This window comes from Saccostrea echinata, unplaced genomic scaffold (assembly GCF_033153115.1).
Source record: "Saccostrea echinata isolate AGI-Se365-2 ecotype Australia unplaced genomic scaffold, CSIRO_AGI_Sech_v1 ptg000029l, whole genome shotgun sequence".
In the NCBI taxonomy this organism is placed as follows: domain Eukaryota; kingdom Metazoa; phylum Mollusca; class Bivalvia; order Ostreida; family Ostreidae; genus Saccostrea; species Saccostrea echinata.
In genome coordinates, this window is record NW_026889778.1 from 31,738,314 (window position 1) to 31,757,280 (window position 18,967).

At 33.1% G+C, this 18,967-nt stretch overlaps 1 protein-coding gene across 2 annotated transcripts in view; it reads right to left on the bottom strand.

Annotated features, from left to right (window-relative positions):
* LOC133195808 (neuroglian-like) overlaps window positions 1-18,967 on the bottom strand; it is a 594,903-nt gene that overhangs the window by 463,816 nt on the left and 112,120 nt on the right. For both annotated transcript variants that reach the window (XM_061331757.1, XM_061331758.1), the window contains exon 5: window positions 17,358-17,749. In XM_061331757.1, coding sequence (XP_061187741.1) covers window positions 17,358-17,749 — 392 coding nt within the window. The remainder of the gene's footprint in view (window positions 1-17,357; window positions 17,750-18,967) is intronic.

An 18,967-nucleotide genomic window follows, 5' to 3' on the forward strand; every position in this document is an offset into this window, starting at 1 on the left:
TCCCTTCACACAAAGATGCCATATGCTAAAAGAACTGCAAACGATAGTATTGTTCTGCCGCCTACCTCCAAGTCAAAGAACAAGGTTCAATTCGAGCCTTTTTTGGCCCTGTGAATTTCTGAAAAACTGAAACTGCTAAGTTTTAGTTGACAATGCATTAAATTTCATTTAGACATTTGGCGATTGCGAATCTACCAAAAATTATGTAATTTTCTGGCTAGTCAATGCATTATGACGTCATGAAATGCGTCATTTTCCTCATATCCTGAACAATTCTACAAAAACAGCCAATTTTTAAAGCTATTTTTTGATATTTAATATAGAGCGCAATCTCTGATCTAAAATATGCAATTATTTACTGATAGAACCATTTCTGAGGATTACAAAACATGTTTTATTTTTTAGATCAGAGGGTGCGCTCATATTGTTTTTCTTCTTTGAAAGTACTTAAATATACCTGTTTTCCTTAAAATTCAAGAACATTGCAATTCCATACAGCTTGTTTTCCAAGACCTGGACTTTAAGGAGAAAATTTTTAATAGAAAATGATAGCACTAAGTCTCTACTTTATCTTGATGTTTAAAATGGAACATAAGGTGTTAGTCAATAAATTGGTATATCTACAGGGCCATTTTATGCATAAAGTGAACCTACCTCTTTCAAAAGTTAACAAATTTGAATGATTTTTCCTTTTTTGGGGTTTTGTGAATTGTTATTTCACAAATTCCTACCAAAGGTTTTGTTGTTTCACAGGGGGAATGTGTTTATAGACAAAAATCTGCAAAACTGGTCATTCTATTACCAATTTCAAATGAAATTACAAGTAAAATTGAGTCTTTTATCAATATTTTATCCTAATTTCTACATAAGTTAAACATACGGAAAAATTTAAGGATGATTTATCCATTTCCATGCATTTTTGAAAATCTAGAGATTTTTAAAGCCTGGTTTCAACGGAAAAAAATTTCAACCCCCCTTCTGAATAGAGTTGTAAATAAGAGCAATTACGTTTTTGACACTTGTTTTAAAACAATGGAACAAATCACGGAAATTCAAGTAAAAATAATCACTACAACAAAATTAGTTGAAAAATCAGTTAACAAACAATGACAGTTAAGTCAGGAACAGGAATGTGGGGGGAAAGAAAATTATCAATCAATTAATAATGAACTCTTCTTTGCATTCAATCAAGTTTTATTGGCCAAACTGTCATTTATATTGAATTATATGGGTGCAAAATGTAGGTGGGAATTGAGAGTTAACGTGCGTGGTTCTTGGCTGAAATTAGTTCAGCGGTTTCAGAGAAGAATCTGAAAATGTTCAAATGTTAACACACGATGCACGACGATGGACGAAAACAGATAGCAATAGGTCACCTGAGTGACTCAGGTGACCTAAAAATATTTAGGTAGACTAGCTATTTCAATTAATCGTTACACATAAATCATAAAAAAGATGATAATTTTCCTAATTGTGATTGTGAAAACTATCCGTATTTTGAATGTCAATATGATTGCAATTTTATTTTTAGTGAATGACTTCCAACTTCACAAGATGGATGCAGAATCATGCTGTTAAATATACTTTGAAGGTTGATAAGTAATATTTACAAGGTGATTATGAACATCGACAGATATTTAACAGAAGTTAATTTGTAAGAGATCATTGAAATATATCTTTAATTCTTTATTGTTTATTATTTTTTTCTTGGTAAAATTACCATTTGAAAAAAGTTACGAAATTGAAACAGATTTGCTTTAAAATTGATGTCAATTTTATGATTTTGGGGCATTTTTCATAAACTTGAGCCTTACAAAGGTCGATTTGGTAAACAGGGTGACCCCAACGGTTCTGAGAAAAAAGTATCAACCTATCGTCCAAAAATCACGATAAATATTTTTTTGTCTATTATCTATTCTCTATGCTTAAAAAATCCCTATTATTGGCAGAATAATGGGCCTGTAAACAATGAAAATCTAAACTCTACTTAGACACACAAGGGCATGGTATTTGTCAATAAATATCTCTAAAATAAGGTAAAAAAAACCTAATGATGTAACAGCTTTCAGATATCTGAGACATATTAACTTAGGAAGGCCATCTTTAAAATAATGTTTGTTTGCCCTCTACTGACTAGAACAAGAGGCCCATGGGCCACATCACTCACCTGAGCACTGTGGCTAGGAAAAAAGCAAAAATCAGTTCAATATTGAAAAGCTTCAATGCTTAAGTTGTCCTGACCTACCCCCTAAAAGGGAGGGGGGTTACGATTTGAACAAAATTGAATCTACACTAACTAAAGATGCTTACATATTTCTTTGACTTTGACTTTTTTCCCTACAAGTTTGAACTTTCATTATGGTCCCACCCTACTCCCGGGGGTCATGATTTGAGCAAATTGGAATCTACACTATCTGAGGATGCTTCCATATTACTATGACTAAACATGGCTTTATATGATCAATCATACCTTTGCTGTTCTTGAGAAGATTTTTAAAAATTTTTCCTATGTATTAATTCCCAGGCATAACTTTAATCATTAATTGTGGCCCCTCTCTATCCCCAGGGGGTCTTGATTTTTATCAAACACGAATCTACACTACCTTAGGATACTTCTGAATAGTTAATAACCAATCATGCTTTGCTATTCTTGAGATTTTACCTATATATTCCTATGTAAAACTTTGATCGTCCATTTTGACCCCACCCTTTGAACAAACTTGAATCTACACCACCTAAGGATGCTTCCATATAAATATGACCAATCATGGCTTTGCTGCTCTTGAGAAGAAGATTTTTTAAAGATTTTTCCTCTATATTCCTTTGTAAAACTTTGAATGTCAATTGTGGCCCCACCCTGGGGGTTATGATTTGACCAAATCTGAATCTACTAGGGATGGCAATTTGTAATCGGTTAACCGATTACTCGGTTGGAACGATGGCAATCAGTTAGAAAATCTGTAATCGGTTAGTCGGAAAAAATAAAATATATATAAATTTGAACCAAATTTTGTTAAAATTCATTTTTTGAAGAAAAAAAGAAATCTTTGCATAAATGTTGATAATTCAGAGTTTTCACATATCCAAGTTGACTTGGATGTAATTGTGGTTCTCCGGATTGAGTGGTCATTTTGTGTTTGAAGTGTTACTGTGTTAATTACTGTTAAAACACCATGTATTTACCCTGACTGTTCTTGTATTTCTTTAATGATAATTAAATCACCATTAAGAACTGCGAATTGGTATGTTTGTTTTTTGCAGTTATCTATCAAATACATTATTACACAAACTTTGTAAATTAAGTGATGTATTTCAGATTTAGTTTTAATTATGGTGACAATGCTGAATGAACGTATGTGAAATCTGCTTTGGAAAAAAATACCAATGACTTCTCAGTCATGAGATTGGTTTTCTTAATTTTTTTTCAGTCTACATTGAAACTAAATAAAATAAAGAAGATGTGGGGTTTTTTTTAATCAAGAATCAAGACAAATAAAATGGTTTAACATCTAGACTCTATCAGTCTTCTTGTATATATGAATAGAGCTACTTAGGAAAAAAGTATGTACATCAAGAAAATGCGTATTTTGATACAGTTAACCTGTTAATCGGTCGGAACGTCTTGTGGTTAACGGATTAGCATTTCTGTATTCGATTGCCATCCCTAGAATCTACACTACCTGAGGATGCTTCCATATAAATATGACCAATCATGGTTTTGCTGTTCTTGAGAAAAAAAGATTTTTAAAATTTTTCCTATATACTCCTACAGAGCTCCAGATATGGTGCGTATTTGCAGAAATACGCATTGAATTGTACAAAATACGCATTGAAAATTAAAACTGGGCATACAGTTACGCATTGGCAATCGTAAATAAGCATTACACTACGAAAATACTGCGTATGGCGGATTGAATAATACAAGTACGATTTAGCTAATGATATGAATTGAGGTTAGCTCAGTGTTTGATTTTTTTCAAAACGAGTAAAATAATTTAAAAGCGTTTCAATAACTAGGACTATTCTATGTTATGGCGATGACGATTTCCAGTTCGGGAGAAAGAATTCAATGATTTAGATTAAAATCGATTTCTTTATATAGAAAGACTACGCACTAGGCATAGTTACTTTTAAGCACACAAAAGCTTGTGTCGTCTATGTAAGACGATATTGTAACAAGCGTATAAGCAATAGAAAACAATGGCTAATTGGAGAAAAAAAGAGTCCTAGTTGGAGAAAAAAGTTTATACTGCAATGTTATCAAAGAGTACACTATGTGTAAAAAAAAAACAAAAAAAAACACTGAAGACCATATTAAAACCATATCGAAAAAAACGAGCTCTGCTTAAATTCAAGACCAATTAAATAAACTGCTGTAGAGAGACATTACGCATAATATGTATTTGAATTTAATGATAAAGAGTTCTCTTAGATTCTCTAGAGGTCTCTATTGTTCTCAGTTTAGTATGAAGGTTTCACAAGGATTGTACATAACGATTTTATGATGGCTTCATTGACAATTTCTGATTTCTTTCGTTATTTTTTTTTTCTCGGTTTACTCTTGACTTGCTACGATATCATCTTAAATGGAGAAAAAAAATTATGTGTCTATGGTTACATTACCTACTGTATGATCTTCCATGTCAAAAAAAGAGTTTCTCAGGTTTAGCAAAAATCTTGTTGGCATTTTAAAATTTTATTTAAATAAATCCAGGAACTGTTGTAGTTTTTTCTTTCCTCTTTTAAAATACCTTGATTTCGATAACAAACTCAAAATTACAATAGATTTCAAAACATTAATATATTAAAGAAATACTCTCAAATCATTTTGCTGAATATGAAAATCTGCATTGATTGAAAATCAGGGAGTAAATACACTTTTGGCTTAAAAATTATCTGGAGCTCTGCTCCTATGTATAACTTAGATCATCCATTGTGGCCACACCCAAGGTGTCATGATTTGAACAACCTGAGGATGATTCCACATGAGCCTCATCTTTCCTGGCCATGTGGTTCATGAGAAGAAGATTTTTAAGAGATGCCATTAATTTTTTCACTTATTTGTAATTATCTCTCCTTTGAAGAGGGCATGGTCCTTCATTTGAACAAACTTGAATCCCCTTTACCCAAGGATACTCTGTGTTAAGTTTGGTTGAAATAGGCACAGTAGTTCTGGAGAAGATGATGAAATTGTGAAAAGTTGACGATGACGACAACAGACAATGGACAAATTTCGATGAGAAAAGCTCACTTGAGCCTTTGGCTCAGGTGAGCTAAAAATTGGGTTGGTTGGTAGGTGGGAAAATTTTTTTCTAAGAAATTTCAACATACATGATGACCACATTAGAAAAATCAGGAATATAGAAGGAAAAAAAATTATCGTTATTTCACCGAGGTCAAAGAAAAAGTTTTGAGTTGGGCAATTTTTAGCCAGTCGGTTGGGAGAGGGCAAACAAACAACTTTTTAAAGATGGCCTAATAAACAAAATAATTAACAAGAGGCCCAGAGGCCACATCGCTCACCTGAGCACTATGGCTAGGAAAAAAGCAAAAATCAGCTTAGTATTTGAAATCTTTTTCCTATACACTCCTATGTTAAACTTTGATCGTCCATTGTAGCTCCACCCTATCCCCGGGGGTCATGATTTGAACAAACATGAATCTATGCCACATTAGGATGCTTTCACATGAACATGACCAATCATGGCTTTGTTGATCTCGAGAAGAAGATTTTTAAAGATTATTCCTATGTATTTCTATATAAAACTTTGATCGTCCATTGTGGCCCCACCCTATTCCCAAGTGTCATGATTTGAACAAACTTGAATCTACACCACCTGAGGATGCTTTCACTTAAGTATGACCAATCATGGCTTTGCTGTTCTGGGAAGAATTTTTTAAAAAGATTTTTTCTAGTATATACCCCTGTGTTAAACTTTGATCACCCATTGTGGCCCCACCCTACCCCCAGGGGTCATGATTTGAACAAACTTGAATCTACACCTCCTGCAGATGCTTCCTTATAAATATGACCAATCATGGCTTTGTGTTCTTGAGAAGAAGAATTTTGAAGATTTTTCCTATATACTCCTGTGTTAAACTTCTATTGTCCATTGTGGCCCCACCCTACCCCCGGGGGTAATGATTCGAACAAACTTGATTCTACACCACCTAAGGATGCTTCCATATAAATATGACAAATCATAGCTTTGCTGTTCTTGAGATGAAGATTTTTCCTATATATTCCTATGTTAAACTTTGATCGTCCACTGTGGCCCCACCCTACCCCTGGGGGTCATGATTTGAACAAATTTGAATCTACAATACCTGACAATGATTCCACATGAGTTTCATCTTTCCTGGCCCATTGGTTCTTGAGAAGAAGGTTTTTCAATGATGCCATTAATTTTTCACTATTTCATAATTATCTCCCCTTGAAAGAGGGTGTGGCCCTTCATTTTAACAAATTTGAATCCCCTTCACCCAAGGATTTGTTCCTATATATTCCTATATGTAAAACTTTGATCCCTGATTATGGCCGCATTCTATCCCCGGAGGTCATGACTTGAATCAACACTACCTGATGATGCTTCCCTTACAATATGACTAATCAGGGCTTCGCTGTTCTTGAGAGGAAGATTTTTCAAGATTTTTTCCTATGTATTCATATGTAAAACTTTGATCCTCAATTGTGGTCCCACCCTATGCCATGGGGTCATGATTTTAACAAGAGGCCCAAGGGCCTTGAATCACTCTTCTGATAAACTGTACAACCTATCACTTCTATTTGAAGCCTCAAAGTATCTATACTTATAAATTAATAAATTTTGCAAATAAACTCCGAAACGGGTGCACCAGAGTTCTTACTTACTCCTCTAACAATACACTATATACAAGCTGATGTCCGTAAACTATATTGAGATTTCACTCGCATAGTAAGTATCGTACATTAAATTAAAAGTCTACTTTCATTTTCTATAAACAGCCATGAAATAGCAAAAACGTGAGTACGGTGGCGTTTCCGGTTGGCGGATCTAAGTTACTGGCAATTTTTAATGAAACTGATAACAAGCAATAGTTTATTCATTTCATAAAACGTCATCACTGAATTATTCAATCAAAACTTGATTTAAATGATGTAAAAGAAATAAGTTGTGATAACCGATTAAAAAGGGAAATGTGCGAATTATTTTCGTCATTCACCGATCTTAATATTGACGGAAGCTTCTAGAACATTAGATATAGCATCGAGCCCGATGTTAAAAAGAAAAAACGAGGCGATAATAGCTGTATGAACATAAAAAAATGCTTTGTGTGAATGGTCATTGAAGAAAATGGTAAACCATTGATAACATTATAAGTTGTTATATATCGAAAGGCTATTACATATACATGTATGTAATAGGTTTTCCTAATAAATTTATGGGTAAAATTAGTATATTTCCTTGCTGACTGAGAGCATCGTGGCAACGAACCCGAAGAACAATTTGTACTGCCTAATAAAGTTGCTTACATGAAAAGAGAAAATTAATGAATAAGGTATTGTTCAAATACAATTAAAGCTGTAAAATTCTGTGCTTTAATCAATACATTTCATTTTTTTCTGAATACAGTATCAAATACTTGGCCTATTCACAGGGCGTTAAAAGCTGATTTTTACACATGTACTTGGGTCTTAGTTTATAAATATGTATGTACCTTATTGATATGTAAAAAGAAAGTAAAGTACATTTTTTACATATCAATAAGGTACACACATATTTATAAACCAAGACCCAAGTGCCAGTGGATTTTTACTCCCTCCTCCCAAAAACAAAAATCATTTTATCAGTAAAATGTGCATATTCGCTGCTTTTATCCTTGACGGAAATGAAATAAAAGCATCTGAAAAGTTTTTACAAAAAGGAGGGGGGGGGGGGGGGGGGGAGGGTGAAGACTGACGTACATCTACTTCATGCGGGATTTTGTACAAAGTATTTCTACCTGCTATAAGCCTGTAGGCCGTCAGTAGAAACTATACAATATATTTTCTGTTGGTAGTGGTGTAAATTCAATTCCCCGCGCTTGCACGGGATTTCATCTAGTCCTGTATATTTAGATAAAGCCTTGAAATTCCAAATGAAGGTCACCATGACCTACATTTTAGATGAAACACTCTGAGAACCAAAGATGATTCTAAGCTAATTAGTACCTGAGAGTTGGTCATGGTGACCTACTTATCACTTGTCATTCTTTGAGGACCCAAGATGCATCAGCTATGTTTGATGATTCTAAGCCAATTAATACCTGAAATATTTAATTAAAGCCATAATTTTTCAAAAGTATGTCATGGTGAGCCACTTTTCAGTCGACCTACTCCGAAGTCCCAAGATGCTTCAACTGACAAAATATTTAATTATAGTCATATAATTGAAAAAAATGTCACGGTGACCTACTTTTTAGTTGTCGTACTCCAAGGACCCAAGATACATCAACTGACAAAGTTTGATGATTCTAAGCCAAATAGTACCCAAAAAATATTAGTTACAGCCATAAAATTTCAAAAGTATGTCACGGTAACCTACTTTTTAGTTGTTGTACTCCAAGGACCCAAGATGCATCAACTGACAAAGTTTGATGATTCTAAGCCAATTAGTACCCGAAATACTTAATTAAAGCCATATATTTTCAAAAGTAGGTCACAATGACCTACTTTTCAGTCTACCTACTCTGAGACCCAAGATACATCAACTGACAAAGTTTGATGATTCTAAACCAATTAGTATCTGAAATATTTAATTGTAGTCAAATTTATTGAAAAATAGGTCATGGTGACCTACTTTTCAGTTGACGTTTTTTGAGGACCGGTGATGCATCAACTTACAAAGTTTTATGATCATAGGCCTTAAAATGTCCAAATTATGCCTCTAAAATGCTTTGAAATCAAATACCTGCAAACCCCTGCGAGATGAAATTCATAATTTCAGGAACTTTGATGAATCGTTCATGAAAATTCGTGATGTATTCATGACTGGTTCATGACTGGTTCATAAAGATGGTTCATGAATTTTATTCATGAATATATTCATAAAATGTAGTTCATGAACAAATGATGAATATATATGAATATAGGTAATTTTCAGTTTAAAAACAGAAAAAAAACATTTAGATCAAGGTAATGAATGTTAATGAATTTTCATGAAGACTTAATTGACACAATTGATTGCCAGAAAACACTCATAACTCCCATAATACAACTTTTGCATGCACATGCACTGTTGAACAAGTCCCTGGCATAATCAGGTCCAGTCCAAAGACTATTTCTACCTATGTAGCTATTAACAGCTACGTAGGTATTTAAACCTACCCAAAGTAGCTATTTTTACCTACTTTTTGCATTACTTGCATTTTGTGGCCAAACGGCCGAACAACGCAACATGGTGAGTACCAAATTTCTTGCTACAGTCACACTAATGATGAATACAACAAAACTTTGACCAAAAAATGATTACTTCATAAATTAACAATTTTGCATAGTAATTAATGCAAAATTGTTAATTTAAGACGTAATCAATTTGTGGCCAAAATTTGGTTGTATTCATCATCAGTGTGACTGCATTTAGAAATTTGGTACTCACCATGTTGCGCTGTTCGGCCGTTTGGCCACAAAATGCAAGTAATGCAAAAAGTAGGTAAAAATAGCTACTTTGGGTAGGTTTAAATACTTACGTAGCTATTAATAGTCTTTGTACTGGACCTGATAATTAATTACATGTTTTCATTTATCTACTATTTGAAAAAAATATAAATCATGAAATCTGTACACATTTCGTGTTTTGATTATAATTAAACAAACACTGCATCATCATAGCCAGCAATTTTTTTTATTAAATTACCCATGTTCCTTTATTATTATTTTAATTAACCAGTTACATTGAAAATGTGCTTTAAATAATCTCATTTTTCACGACACAACGTACTTTGTTTGACCGAATTTTCTCTAATGTCAAAATTAAAGCAAGTTGTGAGAAACTGAAACAATTAAGAAAAAACTTCGTAATCTTCGTTAAAACACGTCATATATTTATTTACAACTAAAAAATTATGCGTTTTATCCGTACTTTACCGTACTATTCTTGGGTCGAAACGCTTTATCCCCATACAAAAATATTGATGTAGTTAAAAAGTCATACTTTTTCCATGCATCGTGTGTAAATGATACAACACAGATTGCATGGTTGTGAAGTATCTATGACATGATCCACATTCGTATTTTTTTCGTCTCCCATACGTCTTCATAGCTGTCCTCCGGTTCCCTCCATGGCCACCATACTTGTTATGATAATACGAAACGAAGACGCTCATTGATGACGTAAAAATTTTCTTTGAATTCATTAATTGATAAAAATTATATTGATTTTTAAAATTTAATTCCAGTAAAAAATTATTCAGATAGTCTTTGTTATTTATTAAAATAAAAATATTGGGAATTCGAAACTATATCCTAGCTCTGTCTTACATTTTTAAGAACCCAAGTTTCCATTGGTCAAGACGAAAGGCGCAAACTTGAAACGCGCAAGACGTTGGAAATGTGAATTGATAGAGTAGGAGGATCGATATTAAAGTATTATAATTAGCGTAGTCATTCTTTGTCAGCCTCTTAAGGAAATAACAGAATACGAAGAGGGAAGAATATATATATTCAGAGGATCAATCTACTTTGCAGCCATAACTTAAGAGATTAGCGGTGAGTTACAAAAACGGTAGGCAATCACTGATTTAATCATTTAATCAGATATCTGTCGGTAGATGTTACTCTATTTGTTAAATTATTATGCTTTTTTTTAAATGAAGACTTTGCCAAACTTTGCTTTGAGTGGGGATCCAACCAAAGTAATATACATTAATTATAGATAGGCTAGTTTATCACAACATGACAGCCAAGGGAAAAAGGCAAACTTCCTCTCAGACTGCTCTATGGAAGAACTGCCACCCCTTCTAGATCTGCTGATGATGCATAAAACTAAAATTTATAAAACTTGCAAGAAAAGTATAAGTTTTTTTCCTGTATCTTTAGCTAATGGCAGGGAAGGGGATAAAACCTAATTTTGGTAAATTTACAATAAGAATTCAAAACTTTTAGAGTATGAATTTTTTTTTGAAAGGGGGGGGGGGGGTCCTGACCACTTTTACACTTGTAATCTAATGGTGCTTTAATTGATTAGATAAGGCACATACAAAGTGTTTTGACCCAAGACTGTGGATGCTAATAAGAGTTGTGTAAAATGAAAATTCTAAGTTAAAAGTCATATAATTGTTTTATTGTAAATTTGTAGATGACAAGAAACATCTTGAGAAAATAAAAGAAGGAACTGGAGAATTTAACCATACATTTCAGGATGCATCAGTACGTATGAAAAGTTTCTTTTAAAGTGTAAGCCAAACAGTTCAACTCTCTGAAGTTAATCTATTAGAATAATTATACTTTCACAAATTAAAATGATTACACAGACACAAATAGTCTATCATTAAAAATGAAAATATTTTTTTCTAAATAGCATCCTGTTCCAGCAAACTATTTTCAAGGCAAACAAATTTGCTCCTAAAAAGAGCACCAGCTTCATCATCTGATTCAGCAACAGAAAGGCAGTCTCCACCTGCCACATCACTAAATACTACAGGTAAATCAAGCAGGTTAATGTACCGAGTAACCTTTGAACTGTTTGCAGCATCTCTCTGCACTTACCTTTTTAATATCCTTTTTTTTTTTTTTTTTTAGGGAAAAAAAATCTTATTTTTGTTATAAATTGCCTGAAAATTTCTTTTAATTCTGTTTTAATAGGCACACTTTCTTCAGAAAGTGACACTGAAGATTTGAACCATTAATTTAGGTCCAGGGAATCTTTAGACAAAGACAAATTAGTACTTTTCATATTTAATTATGTTATAGTGTTTAAGCCATGATAAACTTTTAAGAATCATTGTTTTAATATTGGATGACCTAGCTACCCCGGTAGTCCTTGGTAAATTTATGATCCCCTTTGCAGTTTCATTTGCAACTTTATGTCAATCTGTTTTGGTAAATGTAACTTTTTAGCATTACACACCAAAAGTTGCTTTTAATACTACACTTTTCAGCTAAATAAAGAGTATACTAGATATTTATAGATGAATTTTTTAAGGTGAATGTTCTTGGCAACCTTCATTATAATACCATGTTTCAGTGTAAAAATGTTAAAGTTTAAGATTTGTTGATTCTCATTAGTTAAGAAATGTAACAGAAATCTTCATGGGCATTTTCGGAAAATCTTTGTTCTTGTAGGGAAAAGAGAAGCAGTTCATAAATGATGTTGATGAGTTGAGATCAGAAGATAAGAAACTCTGCAAAAAAATCTGGGCTCTTGAAAAAACAAAAGAAAGAAATGAAAATATGAATGATATTCAATCAAAGGATCCGAATGATGAAATTCTGGAAATTCCAAATGGAGAACCAAGAAGAATCTTAGAATTGACCATTTCTGCTCGAAAATGCTTGATAGCCCTCAAAGCTGTTGCCCTATTGCTAAACAGACTTTTCTCCTAGACTGGAATTAAAAACTGTTCCATTTCTGGCCAAAAAAAAACCCACTTTGAAATATGCTGAGGAAGGACCCCGCCCTCCTCTTGACCAAGTAAGGTTTAGGATTCTGCACAGAGTCGTGTTTGAAATTTTTCATAATTTTACCAGGAATGAACTACATGTACATGAGAAATTCAAAACATTCAAAAAGTTGCAAGTAAGTGGTAAGGCAATTGCAAAGCCTTCAATACTATGAAAATGTGTTGCCATTTGAATGCTGTTTTTTTTTATTGTTATTAAAAGAAGAGGGAGCTCAAATTCAGCTAATATCAGTTCTTTACATCTGTCTGTAAACAGTGTTTCAAGAGTCTTCAACTCTTTCTAGTTTGTCACTTTAAATAAGAGTAAAATAAGATATACATGTATATATAATGATGGTTATCAACTTATCAGAGTTGTTTACTTTAAAAAAAAAACAATTTGTTGCCATTGTTGGAAAACAAACAGATATTTTGTGAAATCTTTCAAGATGCTGTATTATAAAATATCTTCTTTTACAGTTTTTTACTTATTTAGACTTCTTGCATTTTAATGAATAAAAGTGAATAATAATATTGCATTTTTTGTATACAAATAAGGAAGAATATTCATGAATAGTTCATGAATTTTATTCATTCATGAACATTCCTGAATAAATTTTATAAATTATTCATGAATAGTTCATGAAGATGCAATGAACTTATTATTGGACAATTCTTAAAATGATGAATCTTCATGAATATGACTCTTCATGAATTATTCATGAAAAAATATATTCATGAATATTCATCAACTTTCTTTCATGAATAAAAATTCATGATTTGAAAATGTCCAATAATAAGTTAATAGGATCTTCATGAACATTTCATGAACATTTCATGAATAAAATTCATGAATAATTCAAGGAAAATCATGAATTATTCATGATCATCTCGCAGGGGAAGTTAAAAAAGTAGATCACTGTGACTTACTCTTTAATAAATTTGTTTTATGGCCCCTAGATCCATCACCTTACAAGATTTAATGATTCTAAATCTCTCAGTATTGGAATTAATGACCTTAATTGTTTTAAAAAAAATTCACCATAAAATTCTCAGAGTAGTTCAAGGTGACCTACTTTTTAGTCAACATACTCTGAGGACCCAAGATACATCAACTGACAAAGTTTGATGATCATACACCTTAAATTGTTCAAAATATGCCTCCAAATCATTTTGAAAAAGAATGGCCGCAAAATTTAAAAAGTAGGTCACTGTGACATACTTTTGAGTCAACATGATATGAGGTCCTTAGATGATCATTAATTACAAGTCACCCTGACCCTCTGTGATTCTTTGTTCACTTTGATAAAGTCTAAAACAACTTTATCCAGTCTCTTGTCAACCTTGACTTTACCTGATAATAACTCATCCACTGTCATACAGATCACCTCAGTGTAAACACACTGTGTACAGTTTCAACTTTTGCTAAATATATAAACTATCTTTATGTCAATCTTTTATACAGTCCCTGAAATGTTCTACTTTCCCATTTTTCCATTCGCTCACCGTTCATTCAGCGTATGTTCACCGTTCGTTCACCATTTGCTCTCCCTTCACAGTCTTGCGTTCAGCGTTCACCATGCGCTCGCGTTCACTGTTTACAAAATGTTCAGCGTTTGCTCTCTGTTCATTCACTTTGCATTCAGCGTTCACATATAGTTCAGTCTTCACTGTCATTCGGAACTCCGGAGTGAAAGGACTTATCTTTTTGTAGGTAAGGATTCACAGGTTTTAAAATTTAACAAGAGGCCTAGGGGCCACATCACTCACCTGAGCAGTATGGCTTAAAAAAGTTTAAATATAAAAGTGGTTCCAAGGGGGGGGGGGGGGGGGGGGTAATGAATTTAACAAATTTGAATGTACATTATCTCAGGATGCTTCCATGCAAAAATGACCAATCATGGCTTTGCTGTTATTGAGAAGAAGATTTTTAAAGATTTTTCCTATATATTCCTATGTAAAACTTTGATCGCCCATTGTGGCCCCACCCAACCCCCGGGGGTCACGATTTGAACAAATTTGAATCTACACTACCTGAGGATGCTACCATGTAAATATGACCAATCATGGCTTTGCTGTTCTTGAGAAGAAGCTCAGGTGAGCTAAAAACTGATTATGACTGTCAAACAAATGAATTTGTTGATTTAAAAAATGGTTATTTAACTGCCTGATATATTTAGAAAAAAAAGATTTTTCTTGTTTGATACAGGTACATGTACATGCATTTTGGGAAGGGGGAGGGGGCTAAAACGGAATCTCTCTCTCTCTCTCTCTCTCTCTTATCTGTTTAATCAAAACTATAAAAGCATGCTATACTTAAATATCAAGTTCTGAAATTTTAATCTATATATAACAAATAATATGAATGCTTCTTTGTATCATCTTGTCTGAGTATAATCACTTGCAATTGTTACAGATACATGTAGAAGTTCGATAGAACATTGTATCGTTAAAATGATATTGTCCTATGGACCCGTTGTAATGTGAGGGCTTGTCCTGAGGCACAGTAAGATTATTCTAACTATGAAGAAGTCTGTTTAATAAATCATCATAAATAAAAAAAATAAAAAGACACATAAATATATTATTGCATTAAATTTTTAGAATACGAGTGTATTTATGTAATACGTCCATAGACCTTTGTAAAATATTTTTAATTTTTTTCACTTTATTTTACAAGAATCGCCTTGGCACGGAAATACATGTGTGGTTGTTACAACTGTTGTAATTCATTCTATCATAATAGGTCATCATTATAAATGGTTTTATATATCAAATAAGAATAAACATATCTATTTTACAACTAGAATAATCTTATCTTTTAAACTACACCGTTCAGTGACAATTACAATGTTTTACAGCGATAAATATCATGTGATTAAACAACTGAATTTAAACATCATACATATGTGCAGAAAATATTGTAAGAAACTTAATCAACAGTTTTACTAAATGTGCATGTTTCCTCTTTCTTAGGACAATTTTTGAATAGTTATTTATTTATTCATTTAATATTTATTTATTTTTTTTGCACCTGAAATTAAAATACAATAGAATAGATACAATGTAAGGAAAAGATCAGAGGCATTCCGAATAAATCGTTCATCTTGCATTCACCGTTCGTTCACCGTTCACTTTGCATTCGCGTTCTGTGTTCACTCACCGTTCACCAAGTTGCATTCAGCGTTCACACATCATTCACTCACCGTTCACTCTGCGTTCGTTCAGCATTCGTTCACCGCTCAAGTGGAAAGTAGAACTTTTCAGGGACTGTATTGCTTTCCAGGCAAGAATCTGACTTTGAGCATGCTTTGCTCATTTAAACCAAACATTCATTTTTATTTTGTTTTTATATAGTATATATAAAATTCTTTCTTGTATTCTCATTCAATCAAATAACCTGTTAATTAAATTATACACAAGGATTTCTTGATTAATACAATCTAGCAAAGGGGAGAAACTCTCATTTGCTTCACTTAATTATTACAGTTTGCCTCCTAGAGGAAAGGCACATTTACTTATCATGATATTTAATACATTTACATTGATATCATGGCATTTAGTTTGTTTGCTAAGTACTCAGAGGCAGAGGAAAAGATTTTCAAAGCATTAAAGCATTTTTGTTAATCAATAGAACCCCTGACCCAGGGGCAATGAAATTCACAATTTTAGAAAAGGCACTCCTCCTTATCATAACTATGTACTTAGTTCATCGACTTAATACCCAGGAGCAGAGGAGAAGATTTTCAAAGAATTAATGCATTTTCACTAATCACTATATAACCATTAGAGCCCCACCTTAACACCAGAACCCTTGATCCAGGGGCTATGAAATTCACAATTTTGGAAGAGGCACCTTTCCTCATAACTATGCATATTGTTTGTTTGCTTAATACCCAGGAGCAAAGGAGGAGATTTTAAAATAAATAATGCATTTTCAATATATATTCAACAGAGCCCCACCCTAGCACCAGAACCCCTGACCCTGGGGCCATAAAATTCACAATTTTGGTAGAGGGTTCAATGCTTATTACAATCATGCAACAGTTTGACTGCTTGATGTCCAGGAGTAAAGAAGAAGATTTTTAAAGATTGCATTAATTTTAGTGGTTTTGGCCCCATCCCTTAGGGCCCAGGGGGTAGGGACCATGAAATTCACAATTTCTGTTCCCCTTCACTCATAGATGCTATATGCCAAAATTGGCTGAAATTGGTTGAGCGGTTTCAGAGAAGAAGCTGAAAATGTTCAAATGTTAATGCAAAACCCATGACGACAGATGAAAACAGATAGCAATAGGTCACCTGAGTTTACTAATAAAATATTTTACTATCAAGAATGGTAACTACATTACTACTGTGGTACAAAAGAACAGTAGCTTTGTTTTCCCAAGATGTGAAATTAATTTCATCACCAAATTTGTTATACTGCCATGATTTCTAAATTACAAAAGGGAGTGGTTTATTGAGAGTTAACTGCATGTACAATGTAGTTAAAATTTATAATTTAGACTTAATTTGGTTTTCTTTAGGCCAAAAAAATTAATCTTTACTTTCTTAGGCGAAAAATTTCTAAATTTAGTGGAACAGAACAGCTTTAAACATTCCCAGCCTCCTGAATTCTAAGCCAAAAATTATTTACTTATAAATTCTGAGCTTAATTTGCTTAATTTGTATCTTTTATTTATAACTTAACTTTTCTTTGATATAAAACTAATAAGCTACCACCATTCAGAACATACCTTCATAATCCATGACAATTCTGTCATTCAATGACATTTCCTTCAATGTGTCATCTGTAGTCCACTTCAGAATAGCTTTTGGATTGGAGTAAGGTGGGTCACATGTCAGCATTACATACTGTCCGAGAAGCACAACCTTTGGAGGTCGGTCATTATTATTTTGAAAAGATGAGATATCTGCCTCTATTAGTTCAACCTTTTTGCTCAGTGACAGAGCTTGGCTGCTAGCACTGCCTGCTCTGCATTGGTATATCCCATAATCACTCTCCTGAACATGATGAATGTTTAAAGTACCAAGTCCATGTTCTTTATAAATCCGTAAAGTATTGTTTTTATATCTAACTTCATCTGAATTAAAATCTATCAATTTTCCATCTTTAATCCAGTCATATCTGAAATTCCAAACAAATATGATTTTATTAAATATTTTACTCAAACTATGTTCACTTTATGATTTCTTTTACATTTATGCTATCTCATAAAGCAAAACAAGAGGCCCAAGGGCCTTAACGGTCACCTGAACAAAATACAACACTATAAAGGATCCATAGAAGTATAAAACAGAATTAACTGATAGACGAGGCAATGTTGCCCAAGAATTTCAAAAATCTGGTAAAAATACCCTTGCTAATTGTTATGTGCTAGACCTGAGTGATATCCTTGGGATCACACTTGGGTTTCCCAAGTCTTACTGGGATGATAATGAATGCAAAATATACAAATACATCCAAATATGTTTTTATCACTTACCTTGTGCTACAATTCAGTACACATAGACTTGGGTATACAACATGGCTATTTGCCACTTGTCACTAATTACAATAAGTCACCCTGGTTCTCTGTGATTCTTTGTTCACTTTGATAAAGTATAAAAAACAACTTTATTCAGTCTCTTCTCAACCTTGACTCTACCAGAGACAATAACTCATCTACTGTCAAACAGATCACCACAGTGTAAACATACTGTGTACTATTACAAATTTTGCTAATTATATAAATAATCTTTATGTCAATCTTTTATATTGCTTTCCAGGCAAGAATCTGACTTTGAGCATGCTTTGCTCATTTAAACCAAACATTCATTTTTATTTTGCTTCTATATATATATATAACATTCTTTCCTGTATTCTCATTCAATCAAATAAGCTGTTAATTAAATTATATACAAGGATTTCTTGATTAACAAAATCTAGCAAAGGGGAGAAACTCTCATTTGCTTCACTCATTTACAATTGTGTACCCTGTTTGCCTCCTAGATACCTAGGAGCAAAGAAAAGGCACATTTGCTTATAATTATATTTAATACATTTACATTGATATTATTGCATTTAGTTTGTTTGCTTAGTACTCAGGGGCAGAGGAGAAGATTTTCAAAGCATTAATGCATTTTTGCAAATTAATCAATAGAGCCCCACCCAAGCATAAGAACCTCTAACCCAGGGTCCATGAAATTTACAATTTTGGAAGGGACACACTTTCTCATCATAACTAGAGTGGCGCCACATTTATCCAAACGCCATTTATCCGTACTTTTTTTTGGGAAACTGATTTTTCCCACGTTATTTTGTCTCATTTATCCAGAAATTCGCGTTCCATATCTGGACGGTCGA